The 25,554-nt window shown below is 39.6% G+C and overlaps 3 protein-coding genes across 5 annotated transcripts; all 3 read right to left on the bottom strand.

Moving 5' to 3' along the window:
- Positions 1 to 923: 923 nt before the first annotated feature.
- Positions 924 to 9,760, bottom strand: vgf (VGF nerve growth factor inducible). 3 transcript variants are annotated; one of them, XM_008434975.3, is made up of 3 exons: positions 9,336 to 9,760; positions 9,200 to 9,235; positions 924 to 7,056 (listed from the first exon to the last, which is right to left on the bottom strand). In XM_008434975.3, exon 3 carries the CDS (start codon positions 7,004 to 7,006, stop codon positions 4,859 to 4,861), a length of 2,148 nt encoding a protein of 715 aa, XP_008433197.2. In that variant the 5' UTR covers positions 7,007 to 7,056; positions 9,200 to 9,235; positions 9,336 to 9,760; the 3' UTR covers positions 924 to 4,858. The 3 variants fall into 3 exon arrangements, with proteins under 3 accessions (XP_008433197.2, XP_008433196.2, XP_081455495.1); XM_008434974.3 differs by lacking the exon at positions 9,200 to 9,235; XM_081599369.1 differs by lacking the exons at positions 9,200 to 9,235; positions 9,336 to 9,760 and adding an exon at positions 8,491 to 8,681.
- Positions 9,761 to 10,347: 587 nt separating this feature from the next.
- On the bottom strand, positions 10,348 to 18,619 carry ap1s1 (adaptor related protein complex 1 subunit sigma 1). The gene is made up of 5 exons (XM_008434972.3): positions 18,427 to 18,619; positions 15,747 to 15,925; positions 14,845 to 14,953; positions 14,615 to 14,752; positions 10,348 to 13,476 (listed from the first exon to the last, which is right to left on the bottom strand). Exons 1-5 carry the CDS (start codon positions 18,427 to 18,429, stop codon positions 13,429 to 13,431), a joined length of 477 nt encoding a protein of 158 aa, XP_008433194.1. The 5' UTR covers positions 18,430 to 18,619; the 3' UTR covers positions 10,348 to 13,428.
- A 2,224-nt stretch (positions 18,620 to 20,843) lies between these two features.
- Positions 20,844 to 25,554, bottom strand: serpine1 (serpin peptidase inhibitor, clade E (nexin, plasminogen activator inhibitor type 1), member 1). Its single transcript, XM_008434971.3, is given in 10 exon segments — positions 20,844 to 21,288; positions 21,378 to 21,461; positions 22,257 to 22,343; positions 22,588 to 22,688; positions 22,787 to 22,985; positions 23,090 to 23,284; positions 23,917 to 24,141; positions 24,427 to 24,665; positions 25,435 to 25,457; positions 25,459 to 25,554. Coding segments are annotated over 10 exon segments (1,278 nt in total). The 5' UTR covers positions 25,540 to 25,554; the 3' UTR covers positions 20,844 to 21,244.

Genomic DNA, 25,554 nt, shown 5'->3' with positions numbered 1-25,554 from the left:
CGCCTCTATCTTCTCTCTGCTCTGTAAACTGAAATTTCATGATTTTGAACGATTTTCTATGACACATTCTTGACGAGAGGATTATAGTGTCAACAAATGTTCTTACAGTGGACCTTTGTATTTCTAAATTTACAATCAAATTGATCAGTAATGCTTTATTATTTTTAACTTTGAAAAGTCATTAGTTTTACTTGATGTCAGATTCACGATATTGAAACTTCAAGTAAAACTAAAAGACTATCTTGGAAAAAGGAATTTGCTGAATAAATAATTATCATGTTAATAAAGTTTAATTATTAATAAAGTAAAAAAACCCTTCTCTGTTAATTGACAGAGAAATTCAAAGTAACGTTAGAATAAAAGAAAAGCTCGGAGTACTTTCATTTGAAACAAAGATTTAATTTGATCAAAATGTCTCTGAACAGTAAATGCAAGGTGTCCAAACATAATTAGGAGTTTGATTTGAAAATAATTCAAAACTAAATTGTAACCTTGGAAAGCTCTAAATAAACTGGATTGGGTTTCCGTAACGATTAGATGTTGGAGGAAAAAAGTTACGGTGAATAACTTTATTATTCAATTGGATGACCAAATGGACAGTCATGATAAATCTGATTGGATTTGTTTCTGAGGTCTGGTTCTTTATCTCTGTTGGTCACACTTATTGACTTATTGTAACAAAAGCTTGTTGTATTTGATAGTTTGTATTAACAAATACAAATATAACCCAGGGTCTGTGGATCTCTGTCTGCCTGGACTCCTCCATGCTGTAACTTCTGGTTTTGAATCAATCTAGACGTGAGCTGGGCTTCACTTGACTGTCCTAAAAAGAACATGTGGGTCCACAAGAAAACATTATTGTAACAAAATAATTGACTTTATTCATTTTTTCATGGGTAGCAAAAGTAGTCATGAACATGTGCTTGTTTACATTCAGCAAACGCATTTTTATTACGACGTTTACAACAAGGTACAGTTAGAAAGACCGACACTCACTCAAACACATCTCACTATTTTTTTTTACTTGTACTGAAGTCGTTGTTTCCTTAATCTTGAGGATTTTTTTTTTTCTTTTTGAAATTATGCCATTTTTGGATGCATTTATACAGAAACGTGCAAGACGGCGCCCTTATTTCTGATGTGTGCATTTTTAGCTCAGGGCTTTCCACCAACACTTCCCATCTTACTGTCATAATACACCCAAAAAATTATCAAAAATACAGAAAACATGTTAGTTAGCCAACGTTTTGCTTTCACGTCACATTTTTTGTTGATGAAAGGCACAATGTTGAATTTTTTTTTCCATTAACTGCAAATTCTTCTGTTCTGACTTGGAAACACATTCTGAGACACTCTCCAAAGGTCACCAACACCAACCAAGCATCTGATTCATATTGATTTAATATCAATTTTTATACAAAGTTGCTTCTAAAATTGCGACTTAAAAACCATGGAGAAAAAAAGTCTATGTTTTTGCCATTTGTAAAGTTACACAGTCAAAAAATGATCAACCTGACTCTGTAGTATAGCAAGAGAAGGATGTGAGCAGCACAGAAATAAGCATGACTGACAACCGTAAGACCCGCCTCCTGGCTCTGATTGGTTGTTTCTGAGCAAGCTGTTAGTGTTGGGTGTTCTGGGAGAGGGCAGATCTGATACTAAACTGTCACAACAAAGTGACATTCCTAACAAATATGTAAACAAGCCAAATATTTAGTTTGAAGCTAAACTTATTTAGCGAACTAAATATTTAGTTAACCAAATAATATTTAACTTAAAAGGAAATATTTAGATAGCTCAGAACTAATTATTTAGTTTGAACCTTACTAATTAGATATTTTGTTTGAAACTGTGCTATTAAAAAAGAATAAATAAAATGGTGAAAATATGACTTTGGAAAATACACCCCTATTTTTCTCTTTTATGACAGGCTAATTAAGCCAAATTATGGCTTCTAAATTTTCACTATTTAACTTTACAAAAGGCATTCCATAGCAACTGTCGTCGTTGTCGTCATCATCATCATCATCATCATCATCATCATCATCATCATCATCATCATCATCATCATCATCATCATCATCATCAACTCAAAACTATTTCAGAATTTAAAAGATAAAAACAGAGAAATTTAGATCAAAAGAGACTTGAATAGTCCCAAAGTTAATTTACGTTAAATTAATCTTGATAAAAGTTTACAAGTTTAAAGGTTCACACTTAAGATAGTTTACTATAATGTCATTTCCATATTGGGCCAAGTACTCAACAAATACACTATACAAATTTTACATGTTGTTGCAAACTTGTAGGATTTTTAAGCTATCAAAAAGCAAAGTTCCCGTGATTAGTTATTGAAAAGCAACAACAGTCTGTCTCTTTTTGTAAAGTTAATTATGGACATGCAGTTTAGATAATAATGACCTCAGTCCAGACCGACACCAGCCTCAGCTGATGTGTCCAAGCTCTGAAGGCGTCAGCTGTATAAGAATGCCCTACAGACACATGCCAGGGTTTGGCACCATGGCAACAAGGTACTTTAAGTTATGCAAAAAGATGACTCATCATGAGAGCAAGCCGTTTTGTGATGTTTGTTGGTTTATGTGTGAAATATACTCTTCAATGTTGTACGATATTTTGTTAATGAGAATTTTTCGTGAAAGTGTGCTTTTCAAGTTTGTTGCTGAGAAGATAAAACAAAATGAAAATGTTTTAATATATATCTCAAATATCGAGGTATGTTAGATATTTTTAAAACTCTGCCCAGTTATTGATGGAATATCTTGAATCTCAATAAGTTTGGAATCAAACATACTCCGAATTGAACCAAACTTGTCTACTAAACTAGAATTTGTTTAAAATCTTATTTAAAATTAATAGGATTAAATATTCTCTCTTTAAAAACATAATACAGCACTGCTTAGGTTTTAGAGCTGCATTTCAACATTCAGAGTAATCATAAAACATCTGAAACAAAAAAAAGGTTAACACAAGATGTCTGACAAGAAAACAGACATCTTGTGCCAAAGCTCTGGTCGCTTTGTTTTCTGGAGAAAAACAAAGCGACTAGAGAGGAGCAGACATCTTGTGTCAGCTGTGAAGCAACACCAGAGGGAAAACTATGACTTTGGCTTTATTTCAAGATCTTACTGTCTTTGAGTCAGAGGCGGTCCTAGCCTCTTTGGCGTCCTGGATGGGCACCACCTTTTCGGTGCCACCCTCCTTTACATCAAGTTGTTGACACAAGATGCCGCCCTGGGCGTTTGCCCATATCACCCATATCAGAAACCGCCACTGCTATGAGTTGACCAATACATTTGTTTTCGCTGGTGAGACTTCATGGGCAGCAGAACACATACATGTCAATGCACTGACACAGAGCTAGAAAGGGTGTTTTTGAGCTCCTTCCCACTTAGCTATCAGCTCACACAAAATATAGTTATGTCAAATTACTGTTGCGAAGGGCACCATGGGGTAATTTGTTTGATGGGGATTTTATATTAAAAGTTTTATCTTTTGTTATTTTTTACTATTATAAGATCAAAGGCATGGCCACATCTTGTAATCTACATACAGTGAGTCTGGGGTTCATGTGAAACTATGTTTTTTCAATGTAAAACCTTAATAAATGCAGCAATAAGGTGAAGAGTGTAGTGTGTTCATTCACTGTCATAATTTGTAACAAAGCAAATAAAAAAAAAAAAGAAAAATCTTTAAACTGAGAGATCAGAGATCCTTACATTTCATCTGCCATGCAGACAAAGCCTCCACAACAAGCTAAAAAGTGGAGGCAACTACACAACCACAATAGTAACTGTGGTGTTAGATATTAGAAATTGTGCCCAGCTCCATCCATCTGGAGTCACATGTTCATGTGAACAGTTTAATTATTTTGTCAAATGGACCATAAGATCACATGATTCATCCACTTCATTTTTAACAAACGTTTCTAATGCAGGAATGTCAATATTAAGAAAATGTTCATGTTGGATTTTAAGCATGATTACAACCTTGGTTTTACCAACAGACTAGATTCATCATGTTCCTCTCAGCTCCATCTAACGTCTTTACATTAAGATTCAGAACATGGCCGTGTTCACATCTCAACCAATTCTAACAGATAGAAGGAACTTGGAACAAATGCTAAAGGGGCAGTATTATGTGTTTTACAGACGCATTTTATAGCACAATCAAGTAACTGTTACCTTCAGTTGTAAAAAAAAAATATATATATATATAGACCGGTAGTAATGGGATATATATATATATATATATATAAATTAAACGTGGCTTAAAAGAAATTAGATTTTGCAATTTATCTCCTTGAAATTGAGGCTCTGTCTCTTTAACACATGTGTGCTCTTTCTGACTCTCAGGAAATCATCACAACAACGCTTCACTATTAAGTACTTACAAACATTCATCACAGCACTGGACTGAGAAACGGTTCATATGAGCTCAGGAGGAGCACAGTTCCACCAGGTGCTTTCTAATTGCTGCTGCTGCTGCTAGTTTGAAGGAGCGGAAGCTCATCTTGGAAACTGCTCTGAGGATTAGCTGTGTGTGGAAACGGCGCTCAGTTCTCTTACTGTTTTACAAACCAGAATGGTTGCCACGGAAGATTCAAGGATTTCTCAAAAATGTGTAAAAAAAAAAAACCAACAACAAAGAAACACTCCAGGTATGGTTTAGATGAGGAAATAACATTATAATAATGATGTAAAACCCCCAATTTTTGATTTTACATAATACTGCCCCTTTAGAAAAAACACAACACAAAAACATCTTAAAGAAATATAGCTTTCTGTTGATTCATTTTTAAAATGTTGGAACTTTGCACTAATGTTTATATACTTCCACTTCAGTCCAACCTCTGTGCTCTGTTCATGAGAATCTGCTGGATGTATTTCTCCACATCGTCATGGATACTGCTGTCTGGCTGTTTTGCACCCTTATGATAGTCTTTGTTTTTTGATGCTGCGGGGTCCAGAGCGGAGATCAGAAACTGCTTCTGTTGAGAAGCTGTCTGAGGAGGGGAATTGGCTTGGGATGGAGGTATTCGCTGAAATGGCTGGGAGTAAGGACGTGGGTAGTAGCTGGAGTAGAAAGACTTAGGCTGAAGGGCAACAGGTGATTTTCTCAGCTGAGGTTGGAACCAGTTTTGATAGTGCCTTCTTGGAGGGAAAATGTACGGATCTTCCACAGAATTACCAAAGTAATTGTTGCGTGTAAAAGGAGGTTTAGGCCGGTAGTAATGGGATTTAGATCTTGGCATGGGAGGAAAGTAGAAAGGATAGTAACCCAAGATGGGTTTCCTTTGGTGGTAGGTGGAGTAGGAGTAGGGATACAAGGAGTAGCCAGTCCAGACAGACTTCGGTAACTTGAACCAGCGCTCCTGTTTCACCGGAAAGGACTTTTCAGGTTTGGGTGAAAAATTATATGGTTGCAAAGGTTTAGGAAGTTTCCTTTGGGAAACATCTGATTTTGGTGTGTTTTTGTCTTGAAACCAGGTTTTTAGGATATTTACAGCTGGAGATTGTTGCTTAGAGACCGGAAAGCTGTTTTGATTTGACGAAACTTGCCAACCGGAATGAAAAGAAGGAGACAGCGGCGCTGAGGTATACTGCCGCAAGGATGCCATCTCGGGTGGCACGTCTTTCTTCTTCTTCTTCTCAACATCGGTTATTATGTCCACAACATCGTCTGCTGGGAGGTGCAACTTACTGGAAATCTCAATCAACTTATCAATGGTCTGAGGGTCAAGGTCGTCCTCCTCTGTCGCTTCCTCTTCCTCGTCAGATCTCTTATCCTCTGCAGCATTCGACATAGACAAGCTGTGCTTCTTGTTGCCTTTATTTTGTTTACCCATGTAGCTCAGCAACATGTCTGAAGCGATGTCAGCCAGCTTTTCCTCTTCCATTTTGGCTTTTTGTGCCTCAGCTGCCTGCCTCATCATCTCCTCCTGCTCCACTTTGGCTCGAGCTTCCTCCTCCTCTGGGCTGAGCAAATCCTCTTCCTCCTCTGTGTAATCATCTTGTACCTCTTCCTGTTCAGTTGGAGTCGGGGGCTGCGTTGCTTTGTTAATAAAGTTGCCTTCCTCTGATTCCTCTACAGAATTGCCTCCGGTAAATGTTGGGAAGTACACTGCTTTCTGTGTTTCTTCTTGCCATTTTAATTTTTTCTTGGTCATGGCAAGGTCACTGCCCTTATTTATTGGAATGATGTCATTATAGCTGCTGTAACCTCTAGTGTTTCTCTGCTGCTGCTCCAAAGTACCATCTCGTTTAGTGTTAAGACGTGGAAACTCCTTCATCACGGTCTCCAGACTCTTCAGCTCCTCAGGATTGAGCTGCTCCTCCTCTTCGTAGTTGCTTTGCTCAGGGTTGGATGATCCCTGCTGGTTAGCAGCACCACTCTCTGCTGTTCCGTCTGATCCGTTTGGCTGCTGCTTTGTTTGAATTTGGACCGTCTGACTTGTGGTGTGGCTTGTCACTTTCTCAGTTATCTTCTCCTCCTCTTCCAGAGCCTTCTTCTTCTCCTCTTCCTCCTCCCGTTCCTTGCCATGTGAAGCAATAAACAGCTCCAGCTCTTTCTGCTCGTCTCTTTCTCTGTTTCTTGACACTCTCTCACTGTGTGGTTCTTTGTTTTGAATCTCGTCTCTCTCAGCCTGTGTCTCTTTCTCCATGAAGTTATAGTTCTCTTCATCCCTCTCTCTTTCCATGTGAGTGTGATTCAGAGCCTCCAGTAACACAGCAGCTAGTCTTTTAGGATCTATATCTTCAAAGAGCTCCTCTCCTTGCTCAGTTTGGTCTTTTGAGGCTCTTTTCCGTCTCTCCTGTGTTCGTTCGGTGTTTTCATAAACTGAAAGCTTGGGAAGAACCTCTCTGGGTGGGTTGTCATAATCTCCAAACGTAGAAACTGGGTTGGGTGTGGAGAGATGAAGGAAGGATAAAGATGTGAAGAGGACCATGATGGTGACGAGACACGAGGCATGGCAGTTTCTTGTCATGGCTTGAGAGAACAGATCCTGAACTGGGTGCAGAGAGTGACCAAGAACACCTAGGGGGAAAAATAAGAACACAAAACCATATTTAAAGTTTTAACAACTCTTTTCAGACAGCAGAAAACCAAACCAGGCACTGCAGGGCCAACACCATCAGCAGCTGAAAAATAAGTTACTGATGTCATCCAGAAAAACACGTTTCCCTTTCACATGGCTCATCTGCCCAAGGCTCAGACAGAGGAATGTTCATATACTGTTAGAAGAAAGTGTTTGCTGAAATGCACATTAAACTATTTCTTTGAGTGAATTATTGTATTCTGATCATTCAGGACTCAGCATGTCTTAGACCCTGAGTGGTACCTCCACTCAGTTTTAGTTTTAGTTTAAAACTCAAAAATCTGAATTGTGTCTCTTCAGGCTGCAGTGTGAACGTAGCCTTATTCACCCCAACTTTTCGTTATTGTTTGTAGTTACTGATTTAGTTCTGAATACTGAGGAAAGAACCCATGGCAGTCCAACATCTATGCCACGACTTTAGCTGAGAAAACTGTGAAAACAGTCATGTTAATTGAGAGACCCAGCAGGTTAAGAGTAATGCAGACTGCCTGAAAGCTGTTGGATGAGAAAACCGGAGCTCAGTTGGTTTCATGAATATTAACGAACTGCGTATTAACCGCATCTAGTGCAGGTAATGTTTTCTAACGCACCCCAAGTGTTTGGGCAAACCGAAAGTACAATGAGTAACTGTTGGTCACCGGGGCAACTGCCTGTAAAACATCGCTATGCTGATGCCACCACGGAAGCCCTCTTGTGGCTGAACTAGATATGACAGCTCACTGAGTCAAATCATTTTCATTACGTTGCATGTTTATAGTTTCTTCGTGGTTATTTATTTATTCGTAAACTTAAAAAAAAGAAGTTTACAAATAAACTTTGTAAACTTTGTAGAAAGAATTGCATGTTTCATTTGATTACATCACGTTTCGCGTATAAGTCAGAAATCACACTTTATCACAAACATATTAAACCCATTAAAAACAGACATAACTTAGCAACAAAGATGGTGTCAGGCTACATGAGGTCAAACAACGTGTTCACGATCCAAGCACAGAGTCCTCCAAGCTCAAAAACCTGGGAAGACAGAAAGTCGTGGAGTTCAATATTAAACTAATCATCATCCTCAGACATAACGAGAACTCAGTCCAAGGATTACAGATGTCCTCTAATCAAGAAATGGTTTCCAGGATCTGTCACTTCAGACAAGCAATGTCACATTAACTTAATCTATAAATAAATAATTTTACTTATGAGCAATTCACCATTAATCCATCACACTATGATCAATTTGTCATTATACCTGCAGCTTAATATTCAACAATGTCATGATAAAAAAAAAAAAACATGCAACAACGATCAGCAAATGAATATTCCACGTTTAAAAACGGAATATTAAATATTTTAATTTCACAATTAGGCTCACGATGTTTCACCTTGCAGCTTCCACCAGCACCATTATTCTGCTGTGGACCTGATGCGTGCTGCCCTCATTGCTCCTGATTCTGCCACACTGACGCAAGATGACGACATTCATTAGCGCTTTGGCCTTATTCCATCCTGCTTATCAAATAAACACATTCCTTCCATCTGTTCCAAAGGTCCGATCAGCTCATATCACTGCAGCAAAAAAAAAAAAAAAAGAAAAATGAAAGGGATGCAAAGACCCCCTGCCCACCCACCCCCAACCCCACCCCCACCAACACCTGCAGCTCAACACAAGGCGAAGAAAACCTACAGATAACACTGGCAGAGTTGTCTAAATGAGGGTTCCTCCTCTTTGGCCCATTTGTTACCCGAATTCCATTCATAACAAAGAACCATTGGGGGGATGAGGAGGAAGAGCAGGAGGAAGAGGAGGATGAGGAGGAGAAGGTGGGGGTGGTGGGAGGAAGATTAGAAGGATTAGGAAAATGAGAAGGCGAAGCTCCCAGCAGATTTGACCAGCAAACATTGAAGGTCCAACGACGCGCTGCCAGAGCAGATTTCTGCTCTCCTGACTGGATTCCAGATGTGCAAACTGTTGGAGAAACAACCAAGACTGGACGGACGTGCAGGTGGCACCGTCCCTGCTCCTCCGCTCCAGCGCAGCGGGACCCAGCCTGCTGTCTGTCTGTCTGACATTTGTTGCTGCTTAAAGCTCACCTGAGCGCAGCTCCAACTCCTCTTTCAGAGCTTGTTCTGGAATGACCGGGACAGTGAAACGGTTTTTTCATCTCTGGGGGTTGAAGGAAGGTGGCGGTAGGAGGCAAACAAGGCTGATTGATTAGTTGCCACTTACTTGCAGGTGAAGGGAGGGAGGGGGGCTCTGGGGATTCCAGGTCCCGTTTTCTCGTCACGTCAGGTGCTGAAAACCCCGCGGTCACGCGCACAACCAGCTCCAGATGTCGCTGATATTTCTGAGTCGCAGTCAGATGTTGGAGTTGGTTTTTGTCGACGTGTCCTCTCGCGGGGTTCCTCTCCTGGAATGCCTGTTTTCAGAACTATGGACAGCGGGGCTGTAGATCTCAGGATCTCTCCGCCTTCCAGGCTCACGTGACATATGCGTCAAGAGGTCCCTTTGACGTCACCAACTTGCATTTCATTCATAGTTTTTGGGCAACAGAAGAACCCTCCTGGCCCTCCCAAGCGAGACCCCGACCCTCCTCTGCTGTCATGGCCAATTGAGGCCAGATTTTCTCCATATGTCCCCAGATCTAAACTCAGTCATGACAAGAAATAGCTAAAAAAGAAAAAAAAAGAAAAGCTTAATCAGGGTAGCCCTAAAACATGGTGTTCCATTAGTGCCAGAAATGTTTGCATCAATATAAGGTGTGTATGTAATATTACTTGCTTATGTGTATTATGTAAGGAGGTATGGCTGGAAACATTTGGAGTCTTTGTGTGATGAAAAAAATCTTGGTTCAGCTCAAAATAGCAAACGTATCCACACAATTCATAACTTACAGGGAAAGTAGCTACTTTCTAAAACGTGTTGTGCAAAAAAAGACAATCCAGAAACTATATACATCCTCAGTAAAACAAAACTTGTCATGATTAGAGGTGGCTAGCACACCCCAAAAATGTACTGAAGTAGACGAAGCACTACTTAAACATATTTTACTCAAGACTAAGAAGTATCCACCCAGAAATTACTCAAAAATAAAATAAGTGATTTATTAAAAGGTTACTTAAGTGCCAACTAATCACATCTGACTGAATATTTAAAAATGATGTCATCAGGCAGGAAAAATTACTAAAATAAAAAAAGTATGCAAATGACATGGTAACAAAACAGATTCAAGCAAAAGAAATCATTTTCCCAATTTTATTTTTGAGCAAACAAAAAAACTATGAAACAGTATGCTGTATGCTTGAACATAGTAAAATAATTCCAGTGCTGAATGGCCCCAGTAGGTAGAAAATAGCATTACATTTTTTTTTTTTTTTCAAATAACTTGGTCGAGGATTCAGAAATTTCCCTCGAGTAAAAAGTAGTGCAGTAAAGTTACCCCTAAAAGTATTTTATTCTCAAAAAAAGTTCCTCAATAGTAAATGCAACTGAGTAAATGTAACTAGTTACTTCCCACCTCTCTATATGGGTCAGTTCTCTGTGTAAAGTTTTGATGTTATTAGGGGTTTGGAATCAAACACAAAACGGTAAATAACAAACTGAGCATATTTACTAAGATTTAAAGGATGAGCAATAGTTGTACCTGTCACAGGTAAGCCATCTTGGCAAGAGGGCTGTGGCTTCCTATCTGGATATGCATAACAACTTTCACATTTACAAGTCACTTTCATTGTGGTAAAAACCAAAAACCTCAAATGTAATATGGTATGAAGGAAGTTGGCCAAAAATAAAGTATATTAAAATCAGGCAGACAAATTACCTAATACACTTGAAGAGGTTTCTGAAACAACAGACTTTGGTCCAATGACTTTATTATAAAAAAAATCCCAAGTTAGCAACCAGAAACAATGCCATACAATTGTTAGTAATGCATTTATGCCACTGAACCACCAAGGAGTTGCAATTCAAACTGTGACAACTCTTTTCCACCACAAGAGGGCGTGAATGTTGCACTATTGGCGGTTGCTTAGTGTTGAACCTGTTTAATCCACATTTTTCAGTTAGAGTACTTATGAGTCGTTAGCAGCTTTAACTCACCGTAGCTAAGAGCGCCGTCGGTAATAAACCTCCCTCGCTAACAGCTCTTTTCAGAATTAGACAGAACGTCACATTCTCTCCAGCTGGTAACCAAAATGATTCGTCAGGTTTTACCAGGTCCACGTTGTCTAACATTACACTGCATGTCAACTTTTCTCCAAATCAATTTGTTAGCTGTAAAATTTTAGAGCGGTAATATGGTCCAGAGTTCATCCAACTGAGGCGAAGCTGGACGTGGCAGAAAAGGCAGCTTTCTTCTTCTGGGCTGTTCTGAGACAAGCCAACCTGGGTTCATACAGGAACGCCGAGCAGCCAGCAGGGGGCGCACCCACTGCTGTCTCAGGAAACGTCAGCGCTTTACAGAAGCTACTGTGAGCTACTAAAACAGATGCAACCCATTGAGTGCCAGGAGCAGGCTGTTAGTGCTGTCAGTCAAGATTGTGTACGTGCTGCTAAATGTGCTACTGGCTTACCTTTCCAGTAAGTGTTTATCTGCAGTCAGCAGTGTCCATGCTAACTACTGTCAGGAAGAAGCTGTAGCATAGCAGAGACAAAGGGGGAAGGAGTGAGCAGCGCTTCCACAAGCATGATTGACAGCGCTTACGACCCTCCTCCTGACTTCGATTGGCTCTTTTTGAGAAAGCAGCATATTTCTGCAGTTACAACTGGGAGAAGGCAGAGGAGCTGGGGGGTTTTCCAGATTACCTCTCATATTATACTGTTATGCCAGAGACATTTTTAACAAATATTTAAGTTACCTATTATGTTTCCTTAAACAGGTTGAGTCTACAAAGAAGGTTCATTATGTTTTTTGCACAAAATCACGCCCTCCAACAAAATGTAAAATTGGCTGCAAACAGATGTGCACTTATACAAGCAGAAGAAGAGCGTCCTGCACAACCAACAAGAACGCAGCAGCAGGAGTTTCTAAGTGATTAGTCAAAAACAAAACTCGTCTTTTCCAGCAGCTGCTGTACAGAGTATATAAGCAGTAAAACCAGCTGACCAAAGGAGCTGGAGCTCAGCTTTGGTTGCTAGGTGACGGGCTGGGCTTTGATGGGGTTGATAGGTCAGGGGCAGTGCCTGCTAATTTGTGATGTTCCATTGTGAAGGTTTTAGAAAAGTCTCATTTTCCAGACACCAAAAAAACACCAACTTATTGCCGGGGTGTTTTTTTAAGCATTTGGACTTAGAAGCAGTAGAAACATAAATGGAAGTACAAAAACATGCAAAAGGTGAAATTTGCATAATACATCCCCTTTAAATAACATATTTTTTGTAATAGTTACCCCACTGTAGCATTAAAACCCAGAACCAACATCCAGAGAAGATATGTACCTCTCTCACATCTCCATTTTGGTTTGGTACTGCAGTCAACTCAAGCTAATGGGTCAAGAAATGACTGAATGTCTTGGGTTCATTTTCATTGTTGAAGTTTATCATTTTAGTTTTTGGTGAGATTACATAAACAAAGTGGAATCTTCAACTATCGAGAAGCATCGAATAAACAAGTCTGACAGTTAATCAGCAATTCTAGATTAAGGAACAATTTGAATGAAGACAGAAAACTAATCGGAACAAACCTCTAGCCTCAGTCCTGAGTCGGTTCTGAGCATGTTTAATGTCCGTTGTCATGGAGATAGCTGGAGGCACAAGGCTTGAACACTAATACGCCAACAAGAACTCAGTCTTTACAGCCATAATTTTAGGTCAAGAGTTAAGAATGATTTGTTTTCATCTGACCTGCCTGGAATAAACCTGGTTCTGGACACACTTATAAAACCTGTGACCTCACGCAGTCCTTCTATGTTCTGACCTGGTCCTCGTTCACATTCAGTTGTGATCGGCAGGCCTACATCCAGGCCTGGCTTTGCTTGTTTGACAAGCGCTTTACATCAGCCTGCTAGCCTGCCTCAGTATGACTAAAATCACAGCGAAGCTTCAACTATGTCACATCTGTAACAATCAGAACATGCACTGCTCCTCCAGGCACATAAAAGTTAAATATAGCCCATTACCATTATCCCACACTTAGATAATGCAGACACACACACACACGCACACACACACACGCACACAAACAAAAAGAGAGCCAAAGGGCCAGTCCAATGCAAGGATCCACTGAGTCTTATCCCCAGAGAAAATGTTGCTCTAGGATCCCAGAGTCCAAACTGTCCTGCCTTCTCCTTCCTTTTGTCTCAAACTTCTTACAGTTTCACTGGGACTACGCCAAGCCCATCTCCTCCAATACACTCCTGGGAGACTCATCCTCCTGCAAACAGCAAAAACCCAAATTAAAACCAAATACTGCTGCATTATTCGCATAAAAGTAAAGACAAATATAGATAATGTCCCTTCTTTCTGTAGCCACTGCAAGAGAAAATGTAAGAACTGGAGCAACCAAGTTGTTTTAGGTGCTGGTGGGATGTTGATTAAATTATTAACAATAATATTATCCATGCCAATAAAAATATATCAAACTAGGAAGACTTTTAACAATGTGAGCGACTAAAGGAAAAGCAGGGAGGGATGAAAAACAGAAAGGAAAAGGAAACCTAGCTGTAGCAGAGATATTAATTCCTAGTGAGCAGAGTGACATTTCCTGATCTGGATCTTTCTGCTCCACTAGGAGCAGTCTGATGGATGTCTTTGCCTGTGTTGATAAAAAACATGGGCAAAGTACAAACTGAAGCTGGATGGGTTACTCTGCACTGGTACAATGCAAACACATTCATTTTATAACATATGCATTGCTGTTTTCTTTGATAACTAGGCTTTCTGATGAAAATCCGGTACCAAAATGGTCAAAATCTGCAAACGGCTACTTATTCCACATTAGTGCCTGTATCCAAGCCTTTATAGTGACGCCTGCAGAAAGGATTTCTAGCAGTAAAAGAAACGTTTGGAAAACAAACGCAGTTTAGCCGGTAAAGAAAGATGCTTCTAATGCTGCTTATTCAAGTAGGTTTTGCATTCACTCATGTCACTGATTAAAGATTATATTAGGGACTACCAAAGGCTGTATGAAAAAAGGATTTCAGTTAGACACTACAGTCTTTCTGATAAAGCAGCTGCCATAACCAGCAGCCAGCCTCTCATCTGTCTCCCATCAATCACAAATCAAACCAGCTTTTATCTCCCACACATGTGAGCTGGGCCAAACGAAACATGGAGCAAAACTCAGTTTGCTGCAATCTAGTCACAAAGTCCAATCATTTTAAACACATAAAATAATCTAGGTTTACTACAAACTCTGACTTCACAAAGCCAAAAAAAGAGAAATAGTGAAAAGGCCGAGTCACAGCACATAAATACAGATTTGACTCATGTTTAGGGAAATAAATCTTGCCAGAAGTGTTTTTAATAGTAATTTCTAAAGGCTGCCTAACTGGGTGAAGAAGTCGTGTTACCTCCTGCAGTAGATCAGCTTGTTCAATGGCTTTGAGCACGCTCTTCTTGGATGTGTCCTGGATCTCTCCTCCCATCAGGAACTCGTCTAAAATGAAGTAAGCCTTCTCAAAGTTAAAGATTATGTCCAGCTCACACACCTGCAAAAATACACAGCAAAAAGCTTTATAATCGGGCTTTTGCAAAACCATTGATATCCAGAAACAGAGAAGGCTTCAGTTCTGTGACTTACACTGCCAAAGTATTTATCCAGCAGCTCTACAAAGCGGTGGATGATCTCCAGTGTAATCAGCTCATTGTCCTGCTCTTCAATAGCACAACAAAAATATAGGCTGGCATACCTGCATGGGGATAAACATAGGAGAAGAAAGCCATCAGCGTTTACATCTGGAAGACGATCAAAGTGGATGAAATCTGTCTGAAAAATAGTTGTGAATGTGAAAATGTACATGATAAGCTCTTTCAATCTAGACAAAAAAGACAAAATGAATGAACCTAAATATCCCAAAGCAGGACATCAACTCAGGGTTTCCTCCAGTGTAGTACAAGCCTGGCAGGCCACCAGGCTTTACTTGCTCTCTTCACCAGGCTAAGCCTTTCTTATAAGCCACATGGTTCAAAACGAGGGATAAAAGTAGCGGCTTATAATCTGAAATATACGGTAATTTAAAAAATCTGCTCAATTCTTTTTATTTTTACATAAGCCGGACTGCGAGCATATTTGCTGCGCTGAGCATTTCACCAGCAGAACAGAACTATTCCTGAAAGATGGGTTTGTAGTTGATGCACTGAGCGGGGCATGAAGCCGCGAGCGTGGACCAATCACACCGCTGGTGCCTCTGTGCATTGGTCAACTAGCGCACTGTCAAGGCTGCATCTCTGAAATTTACTTTGGCACGGCTCGCGCGCCTCCTTTCATTCAAACTTGACACAGGTTCACCTGTATAGACATTTATATCAACCCTCGTTGAGAATTCTTCATCAAAGTTTGACTGACGTTTGTGAGCCGCAAATATAACCTCTGTGCTTTCAGAGGTGTGCGTTGAGCATGTAGTCAGAGTGATATATCTACTCAAGCGCTAGTCAGTATAAAAAAAAACTTGAAATGGAAAAAAAGGGAGTTGGTTTTAGTACCTTTTATAGACAATCTTAAGGTCCCTCCATTCAAGAAAACTGCACATCTTTGGTTTGCGGGCAAGAACTATCTGCATCAGCTCCCTGACCATCTTCTTTTTGTCTCGCTCCGCTGTGGCCGTGTACCATTTCTGCAGCCGCAGCTTCCCCTGCCGACTGAACAGCAGCATGAATCGCATCTAGAGGGAAACAGAGATATCATTAATATTATTTTATTTTTAGCATGTTCTGTACAGCAGTGTGGCACTCAGTATTGTTGTCTGAGTGCCAAGGTGAAGCACAACATTTACTTTCATAAGTGGAGCGTTAAGGCTTTCACCATAATGCTCCATTTGCGATCAAGCTCCACTTAATATAGACAAGAAACTTTATTAGAAGTCGCTTTGGGTTTATTTCAAATGTAATGAACACAGCAACGAAAAAGAAAGGAGAGATGTGAGGAAAACGTTTAATGGGAAAGAAGAAGATAAGAAAGAAGCTGACGTTGGTCTTTCTGACCAACACAAATGTGGTCTTGGTCATTTTGTGCAGCACAACAAATGGATAAAACAATTAGCTGATGTGAAAAATACTTGGGTCAATTACTTATTAAAAATGGGGTTAAGATGAAACAGAGACCTTTAGAAAAGCTTCATGTAAAAAGACTTTAAGTTGGGCAAAAGCCTGCAGAAGCTCAGATTAACTTGTGTCTGATTTGCTTGTTGCCCCTAGTCAAAGTAAAAAATTGCATATGCTGATTGCATATGCTGTTGTGCATATGCAACTAGCAAACAGAAGACTTTAGGATCAGTTTTTATTGTTAAAAAGCTACTTATTAACAGCTTCTGTGAGTTGTGGTATTAGGGATAAATTTTCTTCTATCGAAGTATTGATAACTACAGTTCATCAAATTTATGGACTACACATTTTCACTCTGCGACAGGTAATGCTGACTGGAATAAAAAGATTTGACTCTTCATTTAATTTCCTTGAACTGAAGACAAAAATAACAGAATTTGCAAACATGACATGGCAAACCTTGACTGGATTAGAGAGGTGGGACGTCTGCTCAGAGTGTTTTTTTTGTTCGTTTGTCTTTTAAAGCGCCCAGCAGTAGGGCTTGGCGATGCTCAGTCCAAAACGGTACCGGAAACTCCCTACAATGTGGGCCAACCAACTGCAGGGGTGGATGTTGAGGTGGCATTAGGGACATGAATGGTTACCTCACAGGCCTGATGGGATGAACGTTAGCTTCTCTTACTAAAGAGTAAAACTGGACCTTGATTTTCCAGACATGTCTGAATAGAGATCCCATGGTAGGAACCAAGTGTCTCTTCTGGCTTGGAAACGTCTTTTGTCGCCCAGAGTGAGCTGGAGGGTGCGTGTTTCCTCCTGAACCTGTTACCCCACAACCTAATCTTGCATAATTAAAAGACAAGGGATGTATTACTGGAAAGTTAGGAACTGTGAGTATCACTTAGGTTTTTAAAATGAAGTCCAATTAAACACATCAGTCAGATGCTTCTAGAAAAGAGACTGTGTTCTATGGACATTCATTCTCCAGCCTACAACCTTAAAAAAGGAAGTAATGCTCACAGGAAGCTAACTGTTACAGCAAATCTGCTCTTTCATTATTGTTTTATACTTTCACCAGTCCTACTCTGTCACAGATTCTAGATTATGAAATATTAGGTAAAAGTGGACTTATTATATAAGGAATACAAACTTAGAAATGCTATCTTTAACTATAATAATTCTGTCTTTGCTTTAGAGAAAAAAAAGAGAAGACTTGTAACTGTTTAACTATGTAACAACAACTTCTCACACACATGATGGGCAACATTTTCTGATGATCAGGACAGAAAAGCTACTTAGGTCAGTGGTCTTGATTTGATTTGATTTTCATTTTCATTTCAGAAATGGATATTAAAAAATAAGAAATAAGTGTGTGGGGGGGGGGGTTGTTTGTTTTAAAGTTCAAAAATTAAAATACAAAGCATTCTTCTTTTTCAGAAACCAGGAAAAAACTGACACACTTGACTTGTATCCAATTAAACACACTGACGGAACTGAAGATCAGAGAGCATATAATGATCTACAGAACCTTCCAGTTTTGAATAGTTTGTGTGAGAATGGCTCAAGGTCACACCTGAGAGTTTTTACCCATAATCTAAATCTATGAAACAACAATCATTGATATCTTTGTATGTGTGGATCACTTGGGTTGTTGCCAATATCTGGTGCAATTCTATGTCAATAGTCCCAGTAGGAATATATCTACTCAGAAAGTCATTGATACATCCAATACTTATTTTACATGCTGTATAAATGACAACCAAAATGTGAATTATTATTAGTGAAAACCAAACGTTTAACGAAGATCCTTTTACTGAGGATCTTAGTTTGAGGATCTCCGTTTAACTGAGGCTTTTAGATGGGACTGGAATCTGGAAACTTCAGCAGAGAATATTCCAAACTGTCAGTTCTAAGGTGAATATTAGCAGTACCGATGCTGACTGGAACAGTAAACACGGCTGCTCTGTTTACACCCGTTCTGCTGCCTAAAATGCCGAAGGCCTGTTGGCTGACTACAGCCAGGTAAACGTAGCGCAGGTGGGCACTTCCTGGTAACATACACCTTGCTAGCATTAGCACAGTTTAGCTTCCCTCTCATTCAACCTGGTGAGGGACAGTAACTTACCATTCTGCAGGATTTTCGAACGTCTCTCGAACGTTACAGCCTCTCACTTCCGATTCCGATTTACAGTTTGCACAGCGGCTAATGCTGAAGGTCCATTGCAGCCTGGTGTTCCTAAAAAATTCAACGAAACGCAAATACAGCACTGCCGTCAAACGTCCACTACTGAGAACTTCCGCCTCGACTGAGCATGCGCACACCTATGTCATACTTATAAATTATAATTACCCCCACCTCTATTATTATTATTATTATTATTATTATTATTATTATTATTATTATTATTATTATTATTATTATAATAACACATGTTATATAATAAAATTGTATTAAATTGATATAAATTTGTTATAAAAGTATTAATGATTGCACTTTAAAAATTAGGTAACTTTATGTTATTAAAGGTAAAGTTTAAACAGTAATGATTTATTGGTTACTGTCAAGTTGCCATAACAAAGACATTTTGAATAATGTCAACTTTGTATTAAAAGTGTCATAATTTACCAAATGACACTTTATGAGAACAGTCATAAATATTCATGAAGGCTTATTCATATTCATGACATGTGTTATGTCATGTTTATGACAGTGTCATGACAGTCTTATTCACCCCCTTCAAATAAAGTGTTACCGTAAATAGTAGTAATATACAACCTACAGACATATAGTCCAAACTGAAATTGTACTACTTTACTGTACTCGCAGCTCAGTTTTTAAAGTATGGAAATGGGTAGATTTGGTGAAAATGCTGATACACTTTCTAACTGGTGCCTTAGGAACTCTGACAGCAAAGTCTGGGTTTGCAGAGGAGACTCACTGTCTTTGCCCCTGATTCCACAACACCAGAAGGTTATCTGAAAATACAAATATGACTCTGCTCTGCTTGGTCAGTGGAAACAAGTATGGTGAAAAATTATGACGCAAATAGGGAGGATTCTTTAAAGCAGGACTTCTCCGTGTAAACGGCTTCTGTTAGAAGAGGAAATGGCTGAGATGTGTCAGAGATGACAGTGTGAGGTATCTGGTGAATCTAGCTGGGTACATTCAGCAATGGAGTCCCCGTTACCTCAGATTACAACATTTCCTCTTAATGTCATGTGCCAAACAATCTGTGTTTACTCACTGCACCTGTGCTGACTTTGTGTAAACTTTAGCACAACAGTTCCAAGTCACACAGTGGAAAAAACAAAACCTGTCTGACTTTCAGGAAAGGAACAAAAAAAGCCGGACACAACATATACCTACATATTTTTCAATATCAGCACTCTTCCTACATATTGTATAGAGACTGTGAGGTCAGTGGTACATTAACAGAGAAAATCTTCAAAACATGGGATTATCTGAAGACAAATTAGCCAAAATTGCTGTTTTTACAAATACAGCACATTGAAAGGAATCCCATTTTAAATACAAAGGCTTTTATATGGTGTCATCAGCGAACCCCTTCAACTCTTCTGGGCAGAGCAAATGAACAAATGCAGTCGGCTGTCAAGTGATTTGATGGACACAACCTGGTGCAACTTGTACCCCAGAAGTGGTTATGGAAAATGGAGAAAAGACATGAAGGATCTGCTAAAGCCGCTCCACTGAGAAGGGATTTAATTCAGGTTAAAGTCAAAACTTTGTGCAGACCAGTTGAATTCTTCCACATCAAGCTCTTGAGGAGTAACCACTTCTTTAAAAAAAATTATTTCAACCTTATAGCATCCTCTATGTCTACAGTAGGTGACTGATTTTTTTTTTTTTTTTGTTACACCGGAGGCAGGGAAAGTGATTAGAGCACTTGTATTCAACCATTTGGAGAGAGTGTCTTGACACAACAGGAAGTTGGGGCAATGACTTCTCATCCGGAGTCTGGTTCTGTGGACAGTTTCTACATTGTAAAAACTGTTGATTCCATTGAAAACTTAAATAAACTCATGGAACAGCTCTGTCCCTTACAATTCCTATTGAAGGGCCACAAAAGGCAGATATGAAACATTGGCCAATTGTGCATCAATTTGCTTATCTTCATCTTTCTGCAAAAGCAAACTGAAATGATTTCAATAATTTGAGCTGTAATAACTTTTCTGATGAATCAGACAACTCAGACCATCTTTTACTGCCCTCCTTCATCAGTGTTTGGTACGGCCCGGTCACCAGCTCACCCGTTTTCCTTCCTTGGACCATTTTTATTTGACCCTGCAGAAAAAACACTTCATGGCAGTTACAGCTGTCCAGGCTGATCATCCTTTGCGCTCAAAGGGAAAAATGATTGAATAATTTGGTAAACTTATGTGTTGTTGATATGGAGTGGCAGCATTCGTTGGGAGTTGCATTTTTGAAAAACTGATTAAGTCAAGACTTAATCTTTTATTTGGCATTAGCCAAAGTCAATAAAATTCTTCATTTTTGGTTGCAAACGTTAACTCACAAGACCATTTATGATTTCATTAATTTTTAATGAAACCAATCCAAAAATACACATACATGTAATGACACACAAATATTACACACTGCAGTTTTCAGAATATTTAAATAGATAAAAAATAGTCAATATTTTGGTACAAATGCAGACATATCTCTAAAGGTACAACGCTGTCATTAGCAATAGTAGCCCCTCACTTCGCTTCAGTTCGAATGTAAAAAAATAAATAAACAATTTGGATATAATAAAATTCTCATATAAAGTCAAACAGCCTCAGTATCAGTCATTATAAATAAGGGTGTCAGTGAATTGAACCATTGCTGAGACATGTAGAGTCACTGAGTGTCTCAGGTCATCATGAGGAGTTTCAAACAGTAGTAGTCACATGCGGGATAAGAGAAGGTGTGCTGGGTTTTACTGTTGAGGTTGGTTCAACTGACCCATGAAGAGAATAGCACCTGAAAAGAAACGAGAAAACAATCAGAACCAGTCTTCTCCACTGTGTTTTTTTTTTATGGGAATAAATAAATATATTTAGGGCTGTTACCAGTTTGCTTATGCTGAATGAGGAAGATGAAAGGTCGGTCCAGTGTGATTTCCTGAACTGCCATACGGGAGAACATGACAGCAGCTAACAAAGAGAAGAAGAGAAAAAAAAATCAAATTGATCAGTTAATCGATTCCGTTCACAGAAACCTCAGTCTTATCACTGATCATTGTAGTGTGTTCTCTGCAAGGTCCAGCTGTCAGCATGAGCGGAACTCAGAGCTTTGCTTAAACTTTAGCTTATGTCTTATAATCTTAAACTGAAATAAGTGAAAGTTTTGAGAACATTATTTCTTATTCTCACTCTCACTCCTACATCCAAAGAAAAGTTTGCACAAGGTATCTGTAACTACCTGTATCCGGCATGAGTGTATATTAACTTTGTGTTAAGATGCAATTTATATTTGAAAGCATTAAAATGCATCTATGACTTGGTTTGATTCTTGCTGTCAACAGATTGTCAGAGTTGAAATGACTACCAGCAGTCACAGGCTGACCCTGGATCCTTCATGTGTTTGGGAAAATCTCTGAACTCAAACTTTTGCAGCTCAGTTAAAAATGTCACAGTCGTGTGTGTGCGCGCGCGTGTGTGTGAGTGAGTGTGCGTGCGTGTGTGTGAGTTGATGAATGAATGAAGACCATTGTAAATAGCTGCACCATTTATTTGTGCTCTGAAAAAATAATGGAGCTCCTACTTCAAAACATTGTGTTAATTTGTTACATGCAATTGAATTTATGTTTAACATATACAAACTTAATAAACTTAATGTATTTATTTGAATTTACTTAATTAGATTACTTGTAACAAATTAACTCAACATTTTTTAAGTAGATGACCTGTTTTCTGTCTGTGTTATGAAATATTCAGTGAGCAGTCTACCTGTTACTGATGCTCCCTTGGTTCCATGCTCGTTCACCTCAATCTTCACCCTCTGCAGCACTTTTGAAACGCAAAGCCTCTCATCAGCTGGTATACAAAAATGGAAACAGATTAGGCACGAAGTGTAAAAATCACTGTCTTTTATTTTGGTATAGAAAAGCTGCATAAATCAAAGCTATTCCACAAAAAAGCGGTTAATGCAAAGCAGAATATATAAAGAAGAGACATTGCTGACTAGAAACAATGTAATGAACTGCAAGTTAATAAGGAGTTTTACATTCATGTGGAACAAGAGTCCATCGATCAAAGCTTTAAACAAACATCAACTTACATGTTATCCGTGTGAAGTCAGCAGTAGCCAGGTTGAACATGTCTCCAAGTCCCATTTTAAGTAAAGCACTCTTCATATTTATGTCAGAGTTTAGAGAAAACCTGAAGAAATACACATTCTTTAGTTTGCTAACGGATGTTTAACATGTGACAAGAGAAACAAACAAATGTAGTCCATGGCCACAGCCCTTCTTCCTCACCTGGGTAGAGCCAGCTGTCTGTTGACCTGCCTCAGCTCTGACCTCCACTGCTGAATCTTCTGGCTACTCAGATCTGCACTGAGGACACTCAGAGGAATTTCAGGCTCAAAGGGTGATACCAGGAGCATACTCAGTGAGTCGCCTTCATATGGTACCTCTATCACATCGTAATCCACTCCATCAGCAGTTACAAATTCACCTGAGGATTTAGAAGGAATGAGAAGGTACAATTTTGCATTTGGGTTGGGAAGAACAAACAAATTTTTTCTAGAACCTGCAGTTTGGATCATTGGCATGGCGTACCATAGTTGAAGAGGTTTGTGAGTTTCATCATGTGCACAGGAACAGTGCTGCCATTGGCACAATGGAACATTCTCTCCTGTGTTAGTTTGGGGTCAAAGGGAACTTTCCATAGGCGCTGAAAGTGGAGAGCGTTAAGGAAGACCAGGCGCGTCTCATCGTCCAGGGATCCAGAGGACAAGAACTCTGGGATGGCACCTACAAGAAGGAAGATTACATTCCACTTAGTTGTTGATATAAAACACTTCACTCAGGAATTTTACATTCATGTGGAACAAGAGTCCATCGATAAGATACTTCAGGGACTGGTGCTGTGGAAGGGGCTGCCTGTCTCTCCTTGACTGTTGGGATAGACTCCAGTCCAGTTCTACCATCATGAACAGAACTTTGTTGAAATTTACTGAACTGTCTGTGAAGTTGTGTCCTTAAAGGTTTCTCAGTGCACTTTTTCTTTTCCGTCCATCCATCCATCCATTTTCTTTACACCCTCGTCCCTTAGTGGGGTCGGGAGAAGTGCTGGTGCCTATCTCCAGCTAACGTTCCGGGCGAGAGGCGGGGTCACCCTGGACAGGTCGCCAGTCTGTCACAGACTTTTTCTTTTCTCTTAGCATTTATGTTTTTGTTGTATTATTGAGTTTCTTGATATGTGCCTGAAATGTCAGGGTATTTGATCAATCTGTCACCTATCAGAAGCTGTGATGAAAGAAACTCTGGACATAAGAGTTTCACCTTCTGTGCCCTAAATCTTGGTCTTCTACTTTTAACCGGTACTCCAAGAGTTCTGCCTCTCTGAAGATGATTGATAGCTGTTAACAGACAGACGTTAGTACCTGCAGTGTGATCTGAGACCCACGCATTGATAATGCTGACGGCCTGTTCTGGTTTGGTGAAATCCATCTGGTGGGGGTGAATCTGGAAGGTCTTGGCCAGAGCCCGGCGGAATCGCTTCTCCAGACTCATCTTCCGCTCCACCATCACTCCGCTGGCTATCTCCACCCCATCCACAGTTGACAGATCGCGTTGCAGGAGGCGCTGCTGCCGAGGCATTCCCCGCCCTGCAAGAGAAGCATTTTTGGTTTAGCTGACACAAAACCAAAACGTGCCCTGGACATGCTAGGAGGAGATAAAAGAGGGGAGGCAGCAAATGGCTAAGTTCAATCTCAGAGTGCAACATTTCTCACAAAACAAGAGCTTGTTGACTTGATTAGATGTCCTTACCTTAAATGGATGCAGTTATAGATTTTTGAGATACATGTTTAGGTTAATGTTACAGTCGACCTAACAGATCTGAGGTACTTCAGAACTTTAGCACTTCTGTACTTCATTTATTTACCACTCACCTTGCAGAGAAAAGCCCATAGCTGCAGTCAAGGCCCTTTGTGTGTTTCCATTCGCGCCAAGCTGAGCCATGGCCATAATGCTCGCCATGCCATAGGGGGAGAACGCCAGGTTTGTGTCTGCAGCATCCGTAGCGAGCTGAGAGAAAACCTTCAGTCCAAAATCTGTCTGCTTATCTTGCAGAGACCCCAGGGCCCCTCTGCTGAGGGCCAGCAACACAAATATGCTCTTACAGATCATGCTGGGGAGACAGAACCAGAAAAAATCTGTGGTTGGTTGCATAAAAACTGAATGTTTGTATAAAACACTCATGTCTTCAACTGACGGCACACTGCACTGTTTAAACTGCTCTGACTCATCCTAACACACACCTGTAAAATATTACAGACATGGGAACATCTTATAAAACTGACACGAGATTCCAAAAGAAAATATTTTTTAAACTTGAGTATGATTTCCTAAAAGTTATAAATATGTTAGTTTGAAATAGTATTATACATCTGTGATATCTTACATTGTTCAGCATTGATAAAAAAAAAACACTGCCCTCAATCTTTGTGGTTAAAGGACGGAGGATTTTATAACAGGAGCAATAAAATAAAGAATCCATATCAGTAATATGACAATAATCATTCTAAATCAGTGCATTTTTTCTTTTATCAAAATAAATGTTTTAACGTATTCCTTCTTAGAAATACATAGCTGAGCATGGGTGTGAGACACACCCACATTCGTGTGTGTCCGGCTTATTTCTATGGTCAAGGTTTCTGTACATTCAAATTCAAACAAAGGCCACAGACAGTGGTCGTATTTATGGAGATGAACTTCTGTTTCAGAGTGTATAACAAACAAATATGGGAAAAAACGTGCAATACGTCACAAAAAAGCACTAAAGATATTTCTGGAAAAAGCTAACTAACTGTTTAATTGAAATTACAGATTTCAAATACAACCATCTGAACATCTGCAAGCATTCAAGCATTGGTTTAACAGCCAACTGTGATTCTTACCTTTTGCTTGGATTCAGAAAGAAAAACTGGAGCTGTCGTCTGCTGCTGCTGCTGCTGCTTCACTCTGAAGAACTGAACCAATCTGTCTTTTTGTACTGTAGGCATAACCCCGCCCCTCTG

The sequence above is a fragment of the Poecilia reticulata genome, chromosome 18, assembly GCF_904066995.2.
Source record: "Poecilia reticulata chromosome 18, P_reticulata-male-v2, whole genome shotgun sequence".
Classification (NCBI taxonomy): domain Eukaryota; kingdom Metazoa; phylum Chordata; class Actinopteri; order Cyprinodontiformes; family Poeciliidae; genus Poecilia; species Poecilia reticulata.
Note: the sequence above shows the minus strand (reverse complement) of the source record. Positions and strands in the feature narration are given on the sequence as shown.